Source organism: Leopardus geoffroyi, chromosome C1, assembly GCF_018350155.1.
Source record: "Leopardus geoffroyi isolate Oge1 chromosome C1, O.geoffroyi_Oge1_pat1.0, whole genome shotgun sequence".
NCBI lineage: Eukaryota > Metazoa > Chordata > Mammalia > Carnivora > Felidae > Leopardus > Leopardus geoffroyi.
In genome coordinates, this window is record NC_059328.1 from 187,810,065 (window position 1) to 187,832,561 (window position 22,497).

General features: G+C 38.7%; 1 protein-coding gene across 8 annotated transcripts in view; it reads right to left on the reverse strand.

Annotated features, from left to right (window-relative positions):
• Positions 1-22,497, reverse strand: part of C2CD6 (C2 calcium dependent domain containing 6) — a 178,184-nt gene that overhangs the window by 27,123 nt on the left and 128,564 nt on the right. For all 8 annotated transcript variants that reach the window (XM_045480740.1, XM_045480738.1, XM_045480742.1 and 5 more), the window contains 2 exons: positions 21,727-21,784; positions 4,172-4,230 (listed from right to left, as the gene is read on the reverse strand). In XM_045480740.1, the coding sequence (XP_045336696.1) occupies positions 4,172-4,230; positions 21,727-21,784 (117 nt within the window). The remainder of the gene's footprint in view (positions 1-4,171; positions 4,231-21,726; positions 21,785-22,497) is intronic.

The window sequence follows — 22,497 nt, forward strand, 5'->3', positions numbered from 1 at the left end:
TGCCACCTCCTTCTGATCTCCATAACTTTAGATGAGAAAATCACTGTCATTCAAATAGATATTCCCCTGTAGATAATGCATTGTTTCTCTATGACTGCTTTCAAGGTGTTTTTTTTTTCTTTAGTTTTCAAATGTGCAATGATGATGTGACCTGGTGTAGATTTCTTAGGATTTATCCTCTTTGAGACTTGCTCAGCTTCTCGAATCTATTAGGTTTATGTCTTCCACCAAATTTGAGAAGTTTTCAGTCATTATCTCCTTTAAATACTCTTGCTCTTTCATTTCTTTTTCTTCTTCTCCTCTCCCCCTCCTCCTCCACTTCCTCCTCCCTTTTTTCCTCCTTCTCCCTCTCTCCCTGTCCCTCTCCCCTCTCCAATCCTTCTGGAACTCCAATAATATGAATGTTAACTCTTTTGCTATTGATCAAGAGGTCCCTAAAACTCTGTTAATTTTTTTCAGTTTGTTTTCTTTCTATTGCTTAGACTGTGTAAATTCTGTTGGTATTTTCTTAAATTCACTGCTTCTATCCTCTGTCATCACCAATCTACTATTAAGCCCTTTAAGTGAGATTATTACTTTGGTTAGCCTTTTTCAGTTCTATACTTTCCATTGATCTTTTCTATAACCTCTATGTCTGTGCTGATAATTTTTGTTTCAAGAGAACTTCTGATTGCTTGGTGAAGCATTTTTATGGTGATTGCTTAAACTCCTTGTCAGTTATTTTAACATGATTCATCTTGGTGTTTGCATCTTTTGATTATCTTTTCTCATTTATGTTGTGATTTTCCTGGTTCCTGGTATGAAAAATGATGTTCAAGTATATCCTGGATACATAGGATCTTATGAGAACCTGGATTCTTTAAAAAATGTATTTTTAAGTTTATTTATTTTGAGAGAGAGAGAAATCGAGCAGGGGAGGGGCAAGGAAAGGGAGAGAGAGAATCCCAAACAAGTTCTGCACTGTCAGCACAGACCTGATGTGGGGCTCAAACTCATGAAACCGTGAGATCATGACTTGAGCAGAAATCAAGAGTTGTATGCTTAACTGACTGAGCCACCCAGGTGCCCCCCAGAAAAATTTTTAGCAGGAAGTCACCCTGTTGGGATGTAGCATGGGGCCAGCCAGGTACATGTTCAGCTTCCTACCAGGTATCCTTGACACCACCCAGCAAAAGTGGGGCAATGACTCATACTGTCTTATTGAAGACAAATAGAATGAACATTGAGCATCCTCCCTGACTCTGATAACACCTTCTCAATGAAAGTGAGGCAGCCACTTGAACCACATTTTACCTCCAATGTGGGTGTTTACCTCCAATGTAGGTGTAATATCATCTCTCCACTAAGCCCCCTGACACCAGGGATTGGGGAAGGAGAAACAGAGTGCCAAGTAGCCTGTCTCCCCACTGCTTAGTTTTGCCTCATTGATGTCAGGTGGGGATGGAGGCTCAATTCCCTACTGGATCCTACTGACATAGGGGGCAAGGGAAAAACTAGTGCTAGCCAAGACTCCATTACACAGCCTCATTAAATTTTGTTGCTACTAAGTGTGGATGGAGGCTCAGTTGGCTATTGGACCCAACTGATACCGCCCTGGTGGTAGAATCAGAGTATTGGTTACTTTCACAAGCCAGGGGATGAGAAGATCAGCTTCTAGCTTAGCCCCACCAACACTATCCTATCAAGGGATATCGGAGTATTGCCTTGTTCTGCTGGGTGGAGATAGCAGAACAGCTGCCTGCTCAGTCCTACTTCCACCTAATGGGGAAACCACAGTGTGCCACCTGTTTACCAGGGGTAAGGGTGGAGTATGAGATAAAAGATCAACTTCCTACTTGTATCCACTGAAACCATGTGCTGGGAGAGGAGTGTAATTTTTTCATTGGAGTTTGGCTGGAGTAGGGCAGGCATTGCTAAAACAGTTTACTGTTGTTAGCCTACCCCTTTCTGGGTTTCTTGGTTAGAGGGAACAGGCTTTCCTTGGAGCTTTAGTCTGTGCCTATTGGCAGCTTCTAGTTGCAGGCTTCTGCAGTATCCTGTTCAGAATATATTAGGAACAAATAAGGAAACTTAGAAAACTCACACCATGTCCTCAGATCCCCAGGAAGCCTACCTCCTTCTTTCTTTGTTTCAGAGATTTCTTATGCTTGTTTGTTAAAGGTATATATATTTTTAGTTGTGATGGGAAGAATCTAAGAGGAATGGGGTTATTCCATCTTGTCCAAACTGAAGTCTCTTCATTTTAATATAAAGCTTTTGAATGTTTGTAGGGTCCTTTAGCACTACTATTTAATTTCTCAATGCTTTTATAGTAACACTTTTTTTACTTTATTTTTAATTTTTTTATTTTTTAGAATATTTTTTAATGTTTATTTATTTTTGAGAGAGAGCGAAACAGAGTGCAAGCAGAGTGAGGGGCAGAGAGAGGGAGACACAGAAAAGAAGCAGGCTCCAGGGTCCAAGCTGTCAGCACAGAGCCTGACGCAGGCTCAAACTCATGGACCATGAGATCATGCCCTGAGCTGAAGTCGGATGCTTAACCAACTGAGCCACCCAAGCACCCCTATTTTTTTTTTTACTTTAAACAGTAGTATTACCAGATTACAGATTTGTGAAGATAATCTGGGATGTCCTTATCCTAGGACTTACAGGATAATCTCATCTTGATTCCTACTTTAATGGTATAAATGAAGGCTGTTCTTTCTCCTCCACCATGCCTCTTCCTAATGCCATGATAATTCTTTTTCCTTTATCCTTTATCTTTTTTTATACATTGATGAGCTTTTGCATATAAATTATATAAATATTGTGTGTATGTGTTTGTGTTTCTAACAGAGAAATTACAGGGTTTTAGCTGAGTTGAATATACCAGTCCCCACATGGGCCTTGCCTGCCTCCAATCTAGAGTCTTGGGAAGTTGTGGCATGCAGTTCTTCACATCCACAGGTGGCCTTTGGCCTTGGCTGCAAGTGATCTAGAGGGGATCAGGAGTATAGGATATCTGGGAATAAAAACTATAGAGTGTCATTTGCCTAACACTACCAATACTTTTAGGGGACTGTCACAAAGCAGTTGGTAGAAAGAAACTATTAGTGATAACAGCAAAAAGACAAAATCTATGTGGCAGACAAAATATAACATCTATTGGGTGACTACTTTGTACTACTGTGCCAGGTGCCAGGAGATAAAAAGATAAGTAAGATAAATACCTTACTCCAATGTAGAAAAGACTATGGTCAAATGTCGTATAAAAGATAGGATATTGCTTTGGTGGTAATATGCTAAATCACCTAAAGTGCCATAGCTAATATGTAGTCAGGCTTGACCTGAAGCTAGTTGTCAAATCATCTTTAACTGTCAATGCTACTTTGCCTATGCCTGCTGTACTTTGTAAACTTATCTCACTTAGAACAATTATGTTACTGTATATATAATGGTTTACTCCAAATGAGTCTTTCTGCTACCTCACTATAAGGCCTTTTAAGTTCAAGATATTCATATACCAAATCCTACTATCTACAAAAAATATTAGTAGGAGGTTCCAATGTCTTGGATTAAGGAGTCAGTTAGTCATTAAAAATTACAAGGAAAAGCACTTTGATTCTTTCCCCCTGTGAGAGATGATTCTTACCTACTGAATGTAAAATAGGAAGTAGATCAAAATTTTATTTCTCTTCTCACCTTCCATGTCAGTATTTCTTTCTTGCCTGGTTGTCCTAAGTCACACATCCCCTGTTCCATTTCTGCAATACTTACTGCTATTTTCAAGACGCAGAAGAGGAATCCATTATAATTAATTTCAAGTATTAATGGACAAAAGAGATGAGAATGGCTTCTTTAAAACTATTCATATCAAAACAGATGGGCAGAGGTGGTCTATGCTTCCCTAGTGCTATTGTGAGTTGCCCACTAAGCAATAGATATATGGGGGGAAGCAGAAGTAAAGAATTCAGAAGGGTAGCCTGCTAAAGTTAATGTTGTTTATAGTGCTTTATAATAATTTATAGATTTTTATATGATAAATATATAGGATAAATATATAATAAATTTTATTTATAACAGATTCATAATAATGCATATGCTTGCTTGATGACAGAATAATATCAGTAAATATTAATTCAAAACAATGTAAAATATTAATGATTTTTAAATGATCTATCAATCTACTTACTGATTTGCCCTTTTTATTTGAATTTTTTTGTCCATGGCACTTATCTTGCATTAACCTATCTGAAAAAGAATTAAAAAAAAGATTATATAAATAAGTTAGCACTTGTGGCATTTGACAAACACGATCTATAGGCATGTCTCTAACTAATGATGGTGCAGCATAGCAATTAAGAGCACAGGTTCTGGGACCAGACTGCTTGGACTCAAACAGTCTCTGTAAATAACCATCTAACTTTGGACAAGTTATTTTGGCTCTCTCTGTCTCAATTTCCTCCATCTGTCAAAAGATAAAGATCCCCTGCCATAAGGCATGTGATTTTAAGGGCTAAAGCATCTAACACTGGTCTGGAACATAATAAGCACAAAAAGAATGCAACTTTTGTTGTTTTTGTTACTACTACTCCCTTTGCTCTGACTCCTGATGTACTGTAACCTTGGGTCTGTCACCTAATAAGTCCAATTACTATTTTCAAAAGTATTGTTAAAATGCATGCATTAAATTATTAAAATTAAATGTCACAATGGTCTATATTTTTATGTCTTTTAGTCAGATGACAGTAAATATTTGTATGGAGTACTCCTATTTTTCTGGTTCCTAATGCTAGTTCAAAAAATAAAAACTAAATTACGAACAAACAAAACCTCATCATTGCACTCTATGTGGTTCTGAATGTTTTTTGTGGGTGTTAAATTTTATGCACATTATTCAAAGTTGTGTTTGACTGGATATTTAAAAGATTGCTTTTACTCATCCTTCTTGGAATCTCATTTTAGCATATCCTCTAGGAGTCATTTGGGTAATCTTCCATTATACATTTACTATACATACCCAAATCTATAAAGCTGTGTAAACAATCTACATCCTAGATACTTTTCATTAATAATTCTGTATTTCCTCAATAATTCATGACCCTAGGAGGAATCTCATGAAATAAACTAAAATAATTTATAAAGTATAGAATGGAACAATTATAGTCTTTAATTATTGGTAGTCCTAGGCTGAGATAAATGTGCATAAATATATACATTTATATAAGGGAGTGAGAGGTATCAATGAAAGTAGTTCCAAAGTAATGGAGCTAGGCAAATCCTCTAAATTTTTTACAAATAATAATAAATCAAGGAATTCAACAAGAGTGAATCAACTCTAAGTATACTGCATTTCATTTATTTATTTTTATAAAAGCAAAACTAACTTATGCTTTTTTTTCAAGTTTTTATTTAAATTCCAGTTAGTAAACATACACGGTAGTATTAGTTTCAAGTGTAAAATTTAATGATTCATTACTTACATACAACACCCAGTGCTCATCACTATTAGTGCCTTCCTTAACCCATCACCCATTTAACGTAGACTCCCACCCACCTCCCCTCCAGTAATCCTCACCTGTTCTCTACAGTTAAGAGTCTGTTTCCTGGTTTGCCTTTTTTTTTCCCTTCACATTTTCATCTGTTTTGGTCCTTAAATTCCACATATGATTGTAATCATTTGGTATTGGTCTTTCTCTAACAGTTCACTTAGCATGATACATTCTAGTTCCATCCATGTTGTTGTAAATGGCAAGATTTCATTCTTTTTGATCACCAAGTAATATTCTGTGTGTATGTGTGTGTGCATGTGTGTGTGTGTGTGTGTATGGACATGGGCTCTTTCCATAGTTTGGTTATTGTTGATAATGCCGCTACAAACATTGTGGTGCATGTGTCCATTCAAATCAGTATTTTTTATTTCTTTGGGTAAATACATAGTGGTGCCATTGCTGGACTATAGAATAGTCCTATTTTTAACTTTTTGAGGAACCTCCATACTGGTTTCCAGAGGGGCTGCACCAGTTTTCATTCCCACCAACAGTGTAAGAGGATTCCCCTTTATAGACATCCTTGCCAACACCTGTTGTTTCTTGCATTGTTCATTTTAGCCATTCTGATAGGTATCAGGTGGTATCTCATTGTACTTTTGATTTGTATTTCCCTGATGATGAGTGATGTTGAGCATCTTTTCAGGTGTCTGTTGTCCATCTGGATGTCTTCTTTGGGAAAATGTTTATTTATGCCTTCTACCCATTTTTTTAATGTTTATTTTTGAGAGAGAGAGAGCACAGGTGGGGGAGAAACAGAGAGAGAGGAAGACACAGAATCAGAGCTATCAGCACAGAGCCCAACATGGAGCTCGAACCTACGAACGGTGAGATCATGACCTGACCCAAAGTCAGATGTTTAACCAACGGAGCCACTCGGGTGCCTCTCTTTCACCCATTTTTAATTGGATCATCTGGTTTTGGGGTGTTGGGTTGTATAAGTTCTTTATATATTTTGGATACTAACCTTTTATCAGATATGGCATTTGCAAATATCTTCTCCCATTCCATAGGTTGCCTTTCAGTTTTGTTGATTGTTTCCTTCACTGTGCAGAAGGTTTTTATTTTGATGAAGTCCTAATAGTTCATTTTTGCTTTTGTTTCCCTTGCCTCAGGAGACATATCTAGTAAGAAGCTGCTACAGCTGATGTCAAAGAAGTTACTCCCTCTGTTATCTAGGATTTTAATGGTTTTCTGTCTCATATTTAGGTTTTTAATCCATTTAGAATTCATTTTTGTGTGTGGTGGTAAAAAAGTGATCCAGTTTCATTCTTTTGCATGTTGCTGTCCAGTTTTCCCAACACCATCTGTTGAAGAGACTGTCTTTTTCCCATTGAATATTCTTTCTTGCTTTGTCAAAGACTAATTGACCATATAGTTGTGGGTTCATTTCTGGGTTTTCTATTCTGTTCCATTGATCTATGTGTCTGTTTTTGTGCCAGTACCATACTTACTGTCCTGGTGATTACAAGTTTGTAATATAACGTGAAGTCTAGAACTGTGATGTCTCCAGTTTTGCTTTTCTTTTTCAAGGTGGCTTTGGCTATTGGGGTCTTTTGTGGTTCCACACAAATTTTAGGATTGTTTGTTCTAGCTCTGTGAAGATTATTGGTGGTATTTTGATAGGGATTGCATTAAATGTGTAGATTGCTTTGGGTAGCATGGACATTTTAACAATATTTGCTCTTCCAATCCAGGAGCATGGAGTGATTTTCCACTTGTTTGTGTCATCTTCAATTTCTTTCATCAGTGTTTTATAGTTTTCAGAGTACAGGTCTTTCACCTGTACTTTGGTTAGGTTTATTCTTAGGTATCTCATGGTTTTTGGTGTAATTGTAAATGGGATTGATTCCTTGATTTCTCTTTCTGCTATTTCATTATTGGTGTATAGAAATGCAACAGATTTCTGTATGCTGATGTTGTATCCTGTGACTTTAGTGAATTTGTATATCAGTTCTAGCAACTTTTGGGGGGAGTTTTTGGGTTTTCTATGTAAAGCATCCTGTCATCTGCAAATAGTGAAAGTTTGACTTTGGATGCTGTTTTATTTCTTTTTGGTGTCTGATTGCTGAGGCTAGGACTTCCAGCAGTTTGTTAAAAAAACAAAAACAAAAAACAAAAAAACAAACCATGGTGAGAATGGACATCCCTGTCTTTTTCCTGACCTTAGAGAAAAGTTCTCAGTTTTTCCCTATTGAGGATGATATTAGCTGTGGACTTTTCATACATGGACTTTATTATGTTGAGGTATGTTCCCTCTAAACCAACTTTGTTGAGGGTTTTTATCATGAATTGGATGTTGTACTTTGTCAAATGCTTTTTCTGTTTCTATTAAGAGGATTGTACGGTACTTACCCTTTTTTTTTTTTATTGATGTGGTGTATCACATTGATTTGCAAATATTTTTTTAAAGGTTTATTGGGGCGCCTGGGTGGCTCAGTCGGTTAAGCAGCCGACTTCGGCTCAGGTCACGATCTCGCGGTCCGTGAGTTCGAGCCCCGCGTCGGGCTCTGGGCTGATGGCTCGCAGCCTGGAGCCTGCTTCCGATTCTGTGTCTCCCTCTCTCTCTGCCCCTCCCCTATTCATGCTCTGTCTCTCTCCGTCTCAAAAATAAATAAAACGTTAAAAAAAATTTTTTTAAAAATAAAGGTTTATTTATTTTGATATTCAGAGAGATCAGGGAGGTAAACAGGGAGAGGAAGAGAGAGGGAATCCCAAGCAGGCTCCACTGCTTGTAGTGGAGAGCCCAATGAAGGGCTCAAACTCACAAATTGTGAGATCATGACCTGAGCCTAAATCAAGAGCTGGATGTTTGACTGAGCCACCCAGGTGCCCCTGATTTGTGAAAATTGAGCCACACTTTCAACCCAGGAATAAATCCCACTTGATCATGGTGAATGATTCTTTTAATGTACTGTTGAATCCGATTTGCTAGTACTTGCTTGAGAATTTCTGCATTCATGTTCACCAGGGATATTGGCCTGTAGTTCTCTTTTTTAGTGGGGTCTTTGTCTGAATTTGGTATCAGGGTGTTGCTGGCCTCATAGAATGAATTAAGTTTTCCTTCCTTTTCTATTTCTTGGAATAGTTTGAGAAGAATGGGTATTAACTATTTAAAAAAAATTTTTTTTTAACATTTTATTTATTTTTGAGACAGAGAGAGACAGAGCATGAACGGGGGAGGGGCAGAGAGAGGGAGACACAGAATCGGAAGCAGGCTCCAGGCTGCGAGCCATCAGCCCAGAACCCGACGCGGGGCTCGAACTCACGGACCGCCATATCGTGACCTGAGCCAAAGTCGGATGTTTAACCGACTGAGCCACCCAGGCGCCCCAGGTATTAACTCTTTAAATGTTTAGTAGAATTTGCCTGTGAAGACATCTATCCCTGGACTTTTGTTTGTTGGGAGATTTTTGATTACTGATTCAACTTTATTGCTGGTTATTGATCTGTTCAAGTTTTCTATTTCTTCCTGTTTCAGTTTTGGTAGTTTATATGTTTCTAGGAATGTATCCATTTCTTCTAGATTGTCCAATTTGTTGGCATATAAACTTCCATTACATACTTTTATAATTGTATTTCTGTGTTGTTGGTTGTTATTTCTCCTCTCTCCTTTCTGATTTTATTTGGGTCCTTTCTCTTTTCTCTTTGATGAGTCCAGCCAGGGGATTATCAGTTTTATTAATTTTTTCAATGAACCAGCTCCTGGTTTCATTGATCTGTTCTATTGTTTTGTTTTTATTTTTTATATCATTTATTTCTACCCCAATCTTTATCATTTCCTTCCTTCTGCTGGGTTTAGGCTTCATTTATTGTTCTTTTTCTAGCTCCTTTAGGTGAAAGGTTAGGTTGTTTATTTGAGATTTTTCTTGCTTCTTGAGGTAGATTTGTATTGCTGTATAGCTCCCTCTTAGGATCAATTTGCTGCATCCCAAAGGTTTTGGACCGTTGTGTTTTCATTTTCATTTGTTTCCATTTATTTTTAATTTCTTCTTTGATTTCCTCATTGATTCATTGATTCTTTAGTAGCAAGTTCTTTAGCCTCCATGTATTTTTGGTCTTTCAAATTTTTTCTTCTGGTTGACTTCAAGTTTCATAGCGTCGTGGTGAGAAAAGTGGCATGGTATGATCTCAATCTTGTATTTGTTGAGGACTGATTTGCAACCTAGTAAGTGATCTATTCCGGAGAATGTCCCATGTGCACCTGAAAAGAATGTGTATTCTGCTGCTTTAGGATAGAATGTTCTGGTCCAGTGTGTCATTCAAAGTCATTGCTTCCTTGTTGATTTTCTGTTTAGATGATCTGTCCATTGATGTAAGTGGGGTATTAAAGTCCCTTACTATTACTGTATTATTATCAATGAACTCCTTTATGTTTGTTATGAATTGTTTTATTTTTATTTTTACAAAATGTTTATTTTGAGAGAGAGAGAGAGGGAGAGGGACAAAGAGAGAGAGGCAGAGAGAGAGAGAATCTCAAGCAGGTTCCATTCCATGCTGTCAGTGCAGAGCCTGATGTGGGACCCAATCTCACAAACTATAAGCTCACAACCTGAGCTGAAATCAAGAGTCAGACACTTAAGTGACTCAACCACCCAGGCACCCCATGAATTTTATATATTTGGGTGTTCCCATTTTGGGTGCATAAACATTTATGATTGTTATATATTCTTGGTGGATAGACCCCTTTATTATGATATAGTACTCTTCTTCATCTCTTGTTACACTCTTTGTTTTAAAGTCTAGTTTGATATAGATATCAATGAATATTAATATCTCTAGCTTATTGCTACTCTGGCTTTCTTTTGATATCCATTTGCATGATAAATGTTTCTTCATCCCTCATTTTCAACCTGCAGGTGTCTTTAGGTCTAAAATGAGTCTCCGGTAGGCAGCATATTGATAGGCCCTATTGTTTTTTTATCCATTCTGACACCCTATGTCTTATGATTGGAGTGTTTAGTCCATTTACATTCAGAGTAATTACTGATAGATATGTATTTAGTGCCATTTTATTACTTGGTTTTGTTGTTGTTTCTGGAGATTTTCTCTGATTCTTTCTTGTCTTTGTCACTTTTGGTCCTTCCTTTCCACTCAAAGAGTCCCCTTTAATATTTCTTGTAGGGCTGGTTTAGTGGTCATGAACCCCTTTAGTTTTTGTTATCTGGGAAACTATCTCTCCTCCTATTCTGAATGATAGGCTTGTTGGACAGAATATACTTGGCTGCAGATTTTTCCCATTATGCACTTTGAATATACCATGCCACTCCCTTGAAGCTTGCCAAGGTACTGTGGAGAGATCTGCAGCTAGCCTTATGGGTCTTCCCTTATAGGTTAGGGACTTCTTTTTTCTTGCTGCTTTTAGGATTTTTTCTTTATCACTATATTTTACAAATTTAACTACAACATGTATTGGTATTGGCCTGTTTTTGTAGATCTTGATGGAGTTCTCTCTGTCTCCTGGATTTGGATGTCTGTTTGCTACTCCAGATTATGGAAGTTTTGAGTGATTTTCTCAAATAAACCTTTTGCCTCCTTTTCTCTCTTTCTTTGGGACTCCTATGTTACAAATGTTTTTGTTTGATGGAGTCATTGAATTCTCTAAGTCTATTCTCATCTTCCATAATTCTTCTTTCTTTTGTTCAGCTTCTTTTGTCCAGTATTCTATCTTCATTTTTTTTTAAGTAGGCTTCACGCTCAGTGTGGAGCCCAATGTGGGGCTTGAATTTATAACACTGAGATCAAGACTTGAACTGAGGTCAAGAGTTGGATGCTAAAAAGACTGAGCCACCCCCTAGATGCCCATTATTCTATCTTCTATATCACATACTCCTCTGCTTCTTTCATCCTTGTGGTCATTATATCCAATCTGTTTAAAATCTCAGTCACTGCATTTCTCATTTCTGTCTGATTGGTTTTTTTCAATATATGAAATTTATTGTCAAATTGGTTTTCATACAACACCCAGTGCTCATCACAAAAGGTGCCCTCCTCAATACCCATCACCCACCCTCACCTCCCTCCCACCCCCCATCAACCCTCAGTTTGTTCTCAGTTTTTAAGAGTCTCTTATGCTTTGGCTCTCTCCCGCTCTAACCTCTTTTTTTTTCTTCCCCTCCTCCATGGGTTTCTGTTAAGTTTCTCAGGATACACCTAAGAGTGAAAACATATGGTGTCTTTCTCTGTATGGCTTATTTCACTTAGCATCACACTCTCCAGTTCCATCCATGTTCCTACAAAGGGCCATATTTCATTCTTTCTCATTGCCACATAGTACTCCATTCTGTATATAAACCACAATTTCTTTATCCATTCATCAGTTGATGGATATTTAGGCTCTTTCCATCATTTGGCTATTGTTGAGAGTGCTGCTATAAACATTGGGGTACAAGTGCCCCTATGCATCAGTACTCCTGTATCCCTTGGGTAAATTCCTAGCAGTGCTATTGCTGGGTCATAGGGTAGGTCTATTTTTAATTTTTTGAGGAACCTCCACACTGTTTTCCAGAGTGTCTACACCAACTTGCATTCCCACCAACAGTGCAAGAGGGTTCCTGTTTCTCCACATCCTCTCCAGCATCTATAGTCTCCTGATTTGTTCATTTTGGCCACTCTGACTGGCGTGAGGTGGTATCTGAGTGTGGTTTTGGTTTGTATCTCCCTGATGAGGAGTGACGTTGAGCATCTTTTCATGTGTCTGTTGGCCATCTGGATGTCTTCTTTAGAGAAGTGTCTATTCATGTTTTCTGCCCACTTCTTCACTGGGTTATTTGTTTTTCGGGTGTGGAGTTTGGTGAGCTCTTTATAGATTTTGGATACTAGCCCTTGGTCCGATATGTCATTTGCAAATATCTTTTCCCATTCCGTTGGTTGCCTTTTAGTTTTGTTGATTGTTTCCTTTGCTGTGCAGAAGCTTTTTATCTTCATGAGGTCCCAATAGTTCATTTTTGCTTTTAATCCCCTTGCCTTTGGGGATGTGTCAAGTAAGAAATTGCTGCAGCTGAGGTCAGAGAGGTCTTTTCCTGCTTTCTCCTCTAAGGTTTTGATGGTTTCCTGTCTCACATTCAGGTCCCTTATCCATTTTGAGTTTATTTTTGTGAGTAGTGCGAGAAAGTGGTCTAGTTTCATTCTTCTGCATGTTGCTGTCCAGTTCTCCCAGCACCATTTGTTAAAGAGACTGTCTTTTTTCCATTGGATATTCTTTCCTACTTTGTTAAAGATTAGTTGGCCATACTTTTGTGGGTCCAATTCTGGAGTCTCTATTCTATTCCATTGGTCCATGTGTCTGTTTTTGTGCCAATACCATACTGTCTTGATGATGACAGCTTTGTAGTAGAGGCTAAAGTCTGGGATTGTGATGCCTCCTGCTTTGGTCTTCTTCTTCAAAATTACTTTGGCTATTCGGGGCCCTTTGTGGTTCCATATGAATTTTAGGATTGCTTGTTCTAGCTTCGAGAAGAATGCTGGTGCAATTTTGATTGGGATTGCATTGAATGTGTAGATAGCTTTGGGTAGTATTGACATTTTAACAATATTTATTCTTCCAACCCATGGGCATGGAATATTTTTCCATTTCTTTATATCTTCTTCAATTTCCTTCATAAGCTTTCTATAGTTTTCAGCATACAGATCTTTTACATCTTTAGTTAGATTTATCCCTAGGTATTTTATGCTTCTTGGTGCAATTGTGAATGGGATCAGTTTCTTTGTCTTTCTGTTGCTTCATTATTAGTGTATAAGAATGCAACTGATTTCTGTACATTGATTTTGTATCCTGCGACTTTCCTAAATTCATGTATCAGTTCTAGTAGACTTTTGGTGGAGTATCAGATTTTCCATGTATAATATCATGTCATCTGCAAAAAGTGAAAGCTTGACTTCATCTCTGCCAATTTAGATGCCTTTGATTTCCTTTTGTTGTCTGATGGCTGATGCTAGCACTCCCAACACTATGTTAAACAACAGCGGTGAGAGTGGACATCCCTGTCATGTTCCTGATCTCAGGGAAAAAGCTCTCAGTTTTTCCCCATTGAGGATGATGTTAGCTGTGGGCTTATCATAAATGGCTTTTGTGATATTTAAGAATGTTCCTTCTATCCTGACTTTCTCAAGGGTTTTTATTAAGAAACGTTGCTGAATTTTGTCACATGCCTTTTCTGCATGGATTGAGAGGAACATATGGTTCTTATCTTTTCTTTTATTAATGTGATGTATCACGTTGATTGATTTGTGAATGTTGAACCAGCCCTGCATCCCAGGAATGAATCCCACTTGTTCATGGTGAATGATTCTTTTTATATGCTGTTGAATTGATTTGCTAGTATCTTACTGAGAATTTTTGCATCCATATTCATCAGGGATATTGGCTTGTAGTTCTCTTTTTTTACTGGGTCTCTGTGTGGCTTGGGAATCAAGTAATACAGGCTGCATAGAATGAGTCTGGAAGTTTTCCTTCCCTTTCTATTTCTTGGAACTGCTTGAGATGGATAGGTATTATCTCTGCTTTAAACGTCTGGTAGAACTCCCCTGGGAAGCCATCTGGTCCTGGGCTCTTATTTGTTGGGAGATTTTTGATAACCGATTCAATTTCTTCACTGGTTATGGGTCTGTTCAAGCTTTCTATTTCCTCCTGATTGAGTTTTGGAAGAGTGTGGGTGTTTAGGAATTTGTCCATTTTTTCCAGGTTGTCCAGTTTGTTGGCATGTAATTTTTCATAGTATTCCCTGATAATTGCTTGTATTTCTGAGGGACTGGTTGTAATAATTCCATTTTCATTCATGATTTTGTCTATTTGGGTCATCTCCCTTTTCTTTTTGAGAAGCCTGGCTAGAGATTTATCAATTTTGTTTATTTTTTTAAAAAACCAACTCTTGGTTTCATTGATCTGCTTTTCAGTTCTTTTAGATTCTGTATTATTTATTTCTGCTCTGATCTTTATTATTTCTCTTCTTCTGCTGGCTTTGGGGTGTCTTTGCTCTTCTGCTTCTATTTCCTTTAGGTGTGCTGTTAGATATTATATTTGGGATTTTTCTTGTTTCTTGAGATAGGCCTGGATTGCAATGTATTTTCCTCTCAGGACTGCCTTCGCTGCATCCCAAAGTGTTTGGATTGTTGTATTTTCATTTTCGTTAGTTTCCATATATTTTTTAATTTCTTCTCTAATTGCCTGGTTGACCCATTCATTCCTAGTAGGGTGTTCTTTAACCTCATGCTTTTGGAGGTTTTCCAGACTTTTTCCTGTGGTTGATTTGAAGCTTCATAGCATTGTGGTCTGAAAGTATGCATGGTATGATCTCAATTCTTGTATACTTATGAATGGCTGTTTTGTGACCCAGTATGTGATCTATCTTGGAGAATGTTCCATGTGCACTTGAGAAGAAAGTATATTCTGTTGTTTTGGGATGCAGAGTTCTAAATATATCTGTCAAGTCCATCTGATCCAATGTATCATTCAGGGCCCTTGTTTCTTTATTGATCCTGTGTCTGGATGATCTATCCATTTCTGTAAGTGGAGTGTTAAAGTCCCCTGCAATTACCACATTCTTATCAATAAGGTTGCTTATGTTTGTAATTGCTTTATGTATTTGGGGGCTCCCATATTCGGCCCATACACACTTATAATTGTTAGCTCTTCCTAATGGATAGACCCTGTAATTATTATATAATGCCCTTCTTCATCTCTTGTTATAGCCTTTAATTTAAAGTCTAGTTTGTCTGATATAAGTATGGCCACTCCAGCTTTCTTTTGACTTCCAGTAGCATGATAAATAGTTCTCCATCCCCTCACTTTCAATCTGAAAGTGTCCTCAGGTCTAAAATGAGTCTCTTGCAGACAGCAAATAGATGGGTCTTGTTTTTTTATCCATTCTGATACCCTATGTCTTTTGGTTGGCGCATTTAGTCCATTTACATTCAGTGTTATTATAGAAAGATATGGGTTTAGAGTCATTGTGATGTCTGTAGGTTTCATGCTTGTAGCGATGTCTCTGGTACTTCATCTCACAGGATCCCCCCTAGGATCTCTTGTAGGGCTGGTTTAGTGGTGATGAATTCCTTCAGTTTTTGTTTGTTTGGGAAGACCTTTATCTCTCCTTCTATTCTAAATGATAGATTTGCTGAATAAAGGATTCTTGGCTGCATATTTTTTTCTGTTCATCACATTGAAGATTTCCTGCCATCCCTTTCTGGCCTGCCAAGTTTCAGTAGAGAGATCCGTCACGAGTCTTATCGGTCTCCCATTATATGTTACAGCACATTTATCCCTAGCTGCTTTCAGAATTTTCTCTTTATCCTTGTATTTTGCCAGTTTCACTATGATATGTCATGCAGAAGATCGATTCAAGTTACGTCTGAAGGGAGTTCTCTGTGCCTCTTGGATTTCAATGCCTTTTTCCTTCCCCAGATCAGGGAAGTTCTCAGCTATGATTTCTTCAAGTACACCTTCAGCACCTTTCCCTCTCTCTTCCTCCTCTGGAATACCAATTATGCGTAGATTATTTCTCTTTAGTGCGTCACTTAGTTCTCTAATTTTCCCCTCATACTTCTGGATTTTTTGTCTTTTTCTCAGCTTCCTCTTTTTCCATAATTTTATCTTCTAGTTCACCTATTCTCTCCTCTGTGTCTTCAGTCTGAGCTGTGGTTGTCTCCATTTTATTTTGCAGCTCATTTATAGCATTTCTTAGCTCCTCCTGGCTGTTCCTTAGTCCCTTGATCTCTGTAGCAATAGATTCTCTACTGTTCTCTATACTGTTTTCAAGTCCATCGATTAATTTTATGACTACTATTCTAAATTCACTGTCTGTTATATTGTTTAAATCCTATTTGATCAGTTCATTAGCTGTTGTTATTTCCTGGAGATTCTTTTGAGGGGAATTCTTCTGTTTCATCGTTTTGGATAGTCCCTGGAGTGGTGTGGAACTGCAGGGCACTTCTTCCCCTGTGCTGTCTTGAATAACTTGCGCTGGTGGGCAGGGCCGCAGTCAGACCTGATGTCTGCCCCCAGCCCACCGCTGGGACACAGTCAGACTGGTGTGTACCTTCTCTTCCCCTCTCCTAGGGGCGGGATTCACTGTGGGGTGGCGTGGCCCGTCTGGGCTACTTGCACACTGCCAGGCTTGTGGTTCTGGGGATCTGGTGTATTAGCTGGGGTGGATCGGCAAGGTGCACAGGGGTGGGAGGGGCATGCTCAGCTCGTTTTTCCTTTGGTGATCTGCTTCATGAGGGGCCCTGCGGCATCAGGAGGGAGTCAGACCCACTGCCAGAGGGATGGATCCACAGAAACACAGCCTTGGGTGTTTGCGTGGTGCAATCAAGTTCCCTGGCAGGAACTGGTTCCCTTTGGGAATTTGACTGGGGGATGGGCGAGGGAGATGGCGCTGGCGAGCACCTTTGTTCCCCGCCAAGCTGAGCTCTGTCGTCCGGGGCTCAACAACTCTCCCTCCTATTGTCCTCCAGGCTTCTCGCTCTCCGAGCAGAGCTGTTAACTTATAACCTTCCAGATGTTAAGTCCCGCTTGCTGTCTGAACACACTCCATCCGGCCCCTCTGCTTTTGCCAGCCAGACTTGGGGCCTCTGCTTGGCCCGTGGGCTGGCCCTCTGCCCCGGCTCCCTCCTGCCAGTCCGTGTAGCACGCACCACCTCTCCACCCTTCCTACCCTCTTCTGTGGGCCTCTCATCTCTCGTCTGTGCTTGGCTCCACAGAATCCGTTCTGCTAGTGTTCTGGCAGTTTTCTGGGTTATTTAGGCAGGTGTAGGTGGAATCTAAATGATCAGCAGGATGCGGTGAGCCCAGCATCCTCCTAGGTGGCTATCTTCTGAGACCAGCTTCCTCTGTCTGATTGTTTTATTACTCTTATCTCTGTGGCACGAGTCTTCCTGATGTTTTCTATGCTTTTCTCAAACCCAACGAGTATCTTTACAATTGTTGTTTTAAATTCTCCATCAGGGATATCACCTATATCTGTTTCAATTATATCTCTGGTTCTTTCTTGTTCTTTCTTTGGAATGAATTCCTCCATCTTGGCGTTTTGTCTAAGTCTCTGTATTTTTCCATGTGGTAGAAAATCCAGTTTTGTTCCTGCTCCGTAGAGTAATGGCTTTATGAAGAAGAAGTCATATTGTGTCCAGGGCCTGGTGCTTCAGGTAGTGTCTGTGGTGTGTGCTTCATGCTCTCTTCTGCTGTGTTTTAGCTGCTCTATCCCATAGGTCATTCACCTGCAGAGGTTCTCCTTGCCTGCAGTGGGTAGTGTTTGGACCTTGGCCAGAGTATGATGAGTTTTAACTAGGTGTGCTCTGATCTGCTTGTTAAATGAGACCTGATGCTACTTCCATTATAACAGAAGACTAGCAGATCTGTATGGTTGGTAGACATGGTGCATGCAAGTGTTTCTTCTAGTCTTCTGGGGAAGGGGCCCACTGCACTGGTCCTTAGGGACACTTGCCCAAGGAAAGCAGTACCAACAGAGTGCAGGGGGGTGTGACTTGATGTAATCAGGTTATTCAGCCAGTCTTGGTGTGGTGCTGTTTACTGAAGTTGGTTTATGCCAAGGTGGGGAAGAGGGGAATGACACCAGCCAGATCCTTTGTCCCTAGAGTTGGAACATCGTTCTTGCTGTTCTCAGGGAAGCACTCCTAGAAGAGTGAATGATTTCCCCCTTACATGTCCCAGGTGTTTTTCGGATTGCTGTTTTCATGTTGTCATCACTGTGTTGCTTGTCTGCCTGGAGCATCACAGTACACTTTGGGCTCTATCTCAGCCAAGCCTCCTAACTTTTAAAACTCCAAACTTTAGGGACCAGTAGGGATGTGCGCTGGTCTTCTGGGACTGGGTCTTGCTGTGCTGGGACTGGTGCATGTTTGACCAAGAAGGCTGTCACACCAGAGTACAAGGGTGTGGGAATTGGAACAAGCAGGCTCAACAGCCTATGTCCAGGTTGCTGCCTTCAGCAGGTGTCTCTGTGCCTATGCTAAGGCGTGGGGGAGAAAAATGCACCCACTGGTTCTCTTATCTTTGGAGAGGCAACTCTGTGAATGCCACCTCTCACAGTTGTGCTCCAAGTAGAGCAACCAGTCTCTCCTCATGTGCCTTAGGTGATCCTCAGATCACATCATTTGCCCTGGAATGGCTTGCCTGCCTTCTCTCCAGGAGTAGGAGGGTAGCACCCTCAGGTCTCTATCTCAGCCAAGCCCACTGACCTCCAAAACTCCAGTCTTTGAGCCCTGCTGGTTGCAAAGTCATGAAAATCAGCCCCTCTCATTTTCCCAACCAATGGCAATGGGGAAGTGTGCTCTACTCTCTCTCATCTTTCTCCACAACCAGGGCTCCCTCCCTTCCTCAGCACCTATGATCCTTTTCTCCCCCAAACTATATCTCTGCACTTCCTAACTTCCTCAGTGTGCCTCTCCTGTCCCTTTAGTTGTACAGTTTAGTCTGTCAGTCCTCAGGTGGATTTCTTGGGTATTCAAAATGATTTGGGGGCGCCTGGGTGGCTCAACCAGTTAAGCATCTGACTTTGGCTCAGGTCATGATCTCACAGCCCATGGGTTCAAGCCCACATTGGGCTCTGTGCTGACAGCTCAGAGCCCAGAGCCCACTTAAGGTTCTGTGTCTCCCTCTCTCTCTGCGCCTCCCCAGCTCATGCCCTGTCTATCTCCTTCAAAAATAGATAAACATTTAAAAAAATGTAGGGGTGCCTGGGTGGCTCAGTCAGTTAAGCACCTGACTTCAGGTCATGATTTCACAGCTTGTGAGTTCGAGACCCACATTGGGCTCTGTGCTGACAGCTTGGAGCCTGGAGCTTGCTTCAGATTCTTTGTCTCCCTCTCTCTCTGCCCCTCCCCCACTAACACTCTGTCTCTCTCTCTCAAAAGATAAAAACATTAAAAAAATATATAAAAATGTAAAAAACCAAAATGATTTGATAGTTATCTAGCTGTGTTCAAGGGATTAGGCAAGCCTAGCGTCCTCCTGCTATGCCACCATCTTAGCTCCCTCCCTCATATAAAGTATTTATAATAGATTGGGTTAATGAGATAAGACTGGTCTGCATGAGTAAACTGATTTTCAGTTTGCAAAATATAACATAACCATTTTTTCTTATGTATGTATTTTTAAATTCCAATATAATTAACATCAATATTAGTTTCAGGTGTACAATTTAGTGATTCAACAATTCTATATATTATTCAGGGCTCATCACAGTAAGTATACTGTCAATCCCCTTCACCTATTTCACCCATTCCCCCACCCACCTCCCTCCTGGTAACCACCAGTTTGCTCTCTATGTTTAAGAGTCTGGTTTTTGTTTTGTTTTGGTCTTTTTTTCCTTGTTTGTTTTTAAATTATAACAAAACCATTTAAAATATGTATTTAGGAATCTTAATTTTTTAAAGCTCTATTCAGATATAAATTTAGGAATATAGACTTAGAAATAGGAAACCCAGTCATCTTAAAATCATTTCTCCCATTGTAAAGATGAGAAAGCCCAAGAGCAAGATAGAAGTGAGCAAAAAGGAATTAAGTCCTGTTTTCTCTCTAAGCATTTACTTATTTTTAAAAAGGTATGCTATAGATGTTCTTTCCAATCCCATATTTGATTTGATGCTGCTTATAAAGGTTCTTCACCTTTCAGAGGTGACTGGATCAGTGTGAACCATACAGTGCTGTATGAAGATCAAATAAATGTATGGGAAGTGTTTACAAAACTATGATGATTGAGTAAGGCAATGTCAGGCAATGACAAGGAAAGTTCTGAAAACTTTATTCTTAGTATCTAGTTCTATGCTTTCATTTTGAAAATGGGAAAATTAAGGCTTTTGCAAGACAAATGATTACCTAAGGTCACAGAACTAGTAGCAAGGCAGGGGTGAGATACAGTTTATCACCTCAGAAATATTTTCTATTACTTGATAAAAATTTTTCTGACATTTATTTTAAAAAATATTTTTAAATACCTATTTTTGAGAGAGACAGAGAGAGAGAGAGAGAGAGAGAGAGTGAATTGGGGAGGGGCAGACAGAGAGGGAGGCTCCAGGCTCTGAGCTGTAAGCACAAAGCCTGATACAGAGCTTGAACCTGTGAACCAGGAGATCATGACCCAAGCCAAAGTCAGATGCTCAACCAACTGAGCCACCCAGGCACCCCAAACTTTCCTGACATTTAAAGTATTAATTCCTGAAACCGACATCCTATATTACAAAATAGCTTCTTGTACCCCCATATGTTTTTAGAATTGGTATTAATGTATAGAACAAGTGTATAAATACATATACATATGTATACATATATAAATACAAAACATATATGCCTAAGGCATTAATTTCTAATTATCTTTATTTCACTATAGTCAACTATTCAAATAAGCAAAATTTCCCTTTTGGGGGCTTTGTTCTAAAAACATACTTCTCAAGTACACTGTCATCTGATATCCCATAAGTTGGGTATTGGAGAACTTTTTCCATGTTACAAAAAAGTGTGCTTGTTTGCTCATCATTCCTGTCAAGTGTTCTAGTTATCTTATTTTCTCTTCATTTTAGTTAGATTACTGCCATCTCCTCTGGATGGCTATTCAATCACTACACAATTATGACTGTTACAATTGTTAAATATTAAAACATTTCTGTATTCATTTATAAAAATTTTGCCTCAAGATGTTCAAATGTCCACTTTACATTCATTGCCCTAGTTGTCTGATTCCCTTAGAAATCTCCATTTCCTTTCATCCCAATAAAGTATAGTAGGGTTCACCAGAACTCTGACCCAATGGTATTGTCTAATTTGCTTGTTCCATGCTTATGCATGTACGAGTTGTTAAATATTTTGATTATCTCCTTTGGGTTTACTGATATGTCAAACGTGTCTTCATAATGATAAGGTGAACATCTTTTTGGATCAGAAAAATCTCTTCACTAGGTAGATTTACAGGGTAGACAAAACATTTGTAAACAAACATAAACATAATAGATGGTTTAGTAATAATATAATCATGTAAAATAAATATTATAAAGGATTTTAATTTGCTTTGCTTAATTTCCCATTAATATTAAAATTCCATACATTTTTTGTGCCAATAGTTACAAAACATCATAGTATAATTTATATTTTGAAGAAAGTCTTGATCGTAATTATTTTAGGTGAGTTCTCATTCTCAATTTCACTGAATATTTGAAAATCAAAACAGTATATATACAAATAACTTACCCTCAGCATCAGTAAGATTTACAGTTTCATTCCTTGTGCTAACTGAATGACGGTGACTCTGAAATTAAAAAAAAGGAATAGAAAAATTGATTAAATATCAATATGACTTTTAAATAGCATATTGATGGTTTTAAGTAATGAAATGAGATCCAATGTTACCACTTGGCTTTATCATATTAAGGAAAGTAATTCATTTACAATGTAATCAGTGCAACTGGAGGTGGTGAGATAACTTGCATAGCTTAAACATTGTATTAGTAAGTTGTTAAGGTAGGAAGTGACAATCATTTTTAAAAGTGGCATTATTTTTCTATATCATTGACCTATTCTTGCTCTTTCCAAGCCACATGAAACAAAAATATTTTGTAACTTAAAAGGATAAAATAAAAATAAGATTAATATCAGAGAAAGTATATAGCAAAAGAGAAGGGAGAAGTGACATTAAGGAAAATGGTAGAGTACTTACAGAACTGTTCTCTCCATTGAAATAAATATAAACTGTCAAAGATGGAGATCAACTATTTCTTTTTTTCCTCCTTTCACAGAAAATTTTTATTTTTTAATTTTATTTAAATCCAAGTTAGTTAATATATAGTGTAAAATGGTTTCAGGGGTAGAATGTAGTGATTCATCACTTGCAAGATCAACTATTTCAAACTCTAAATCTAATGCAAAACTTATAGCATCCAGGGGACTGGTCAATAAAGAAAAGGACAACTAAATTTTTGTGTTTAAGAAAATCTGTGAAGTCATTAGCTGGCCACTGAGATA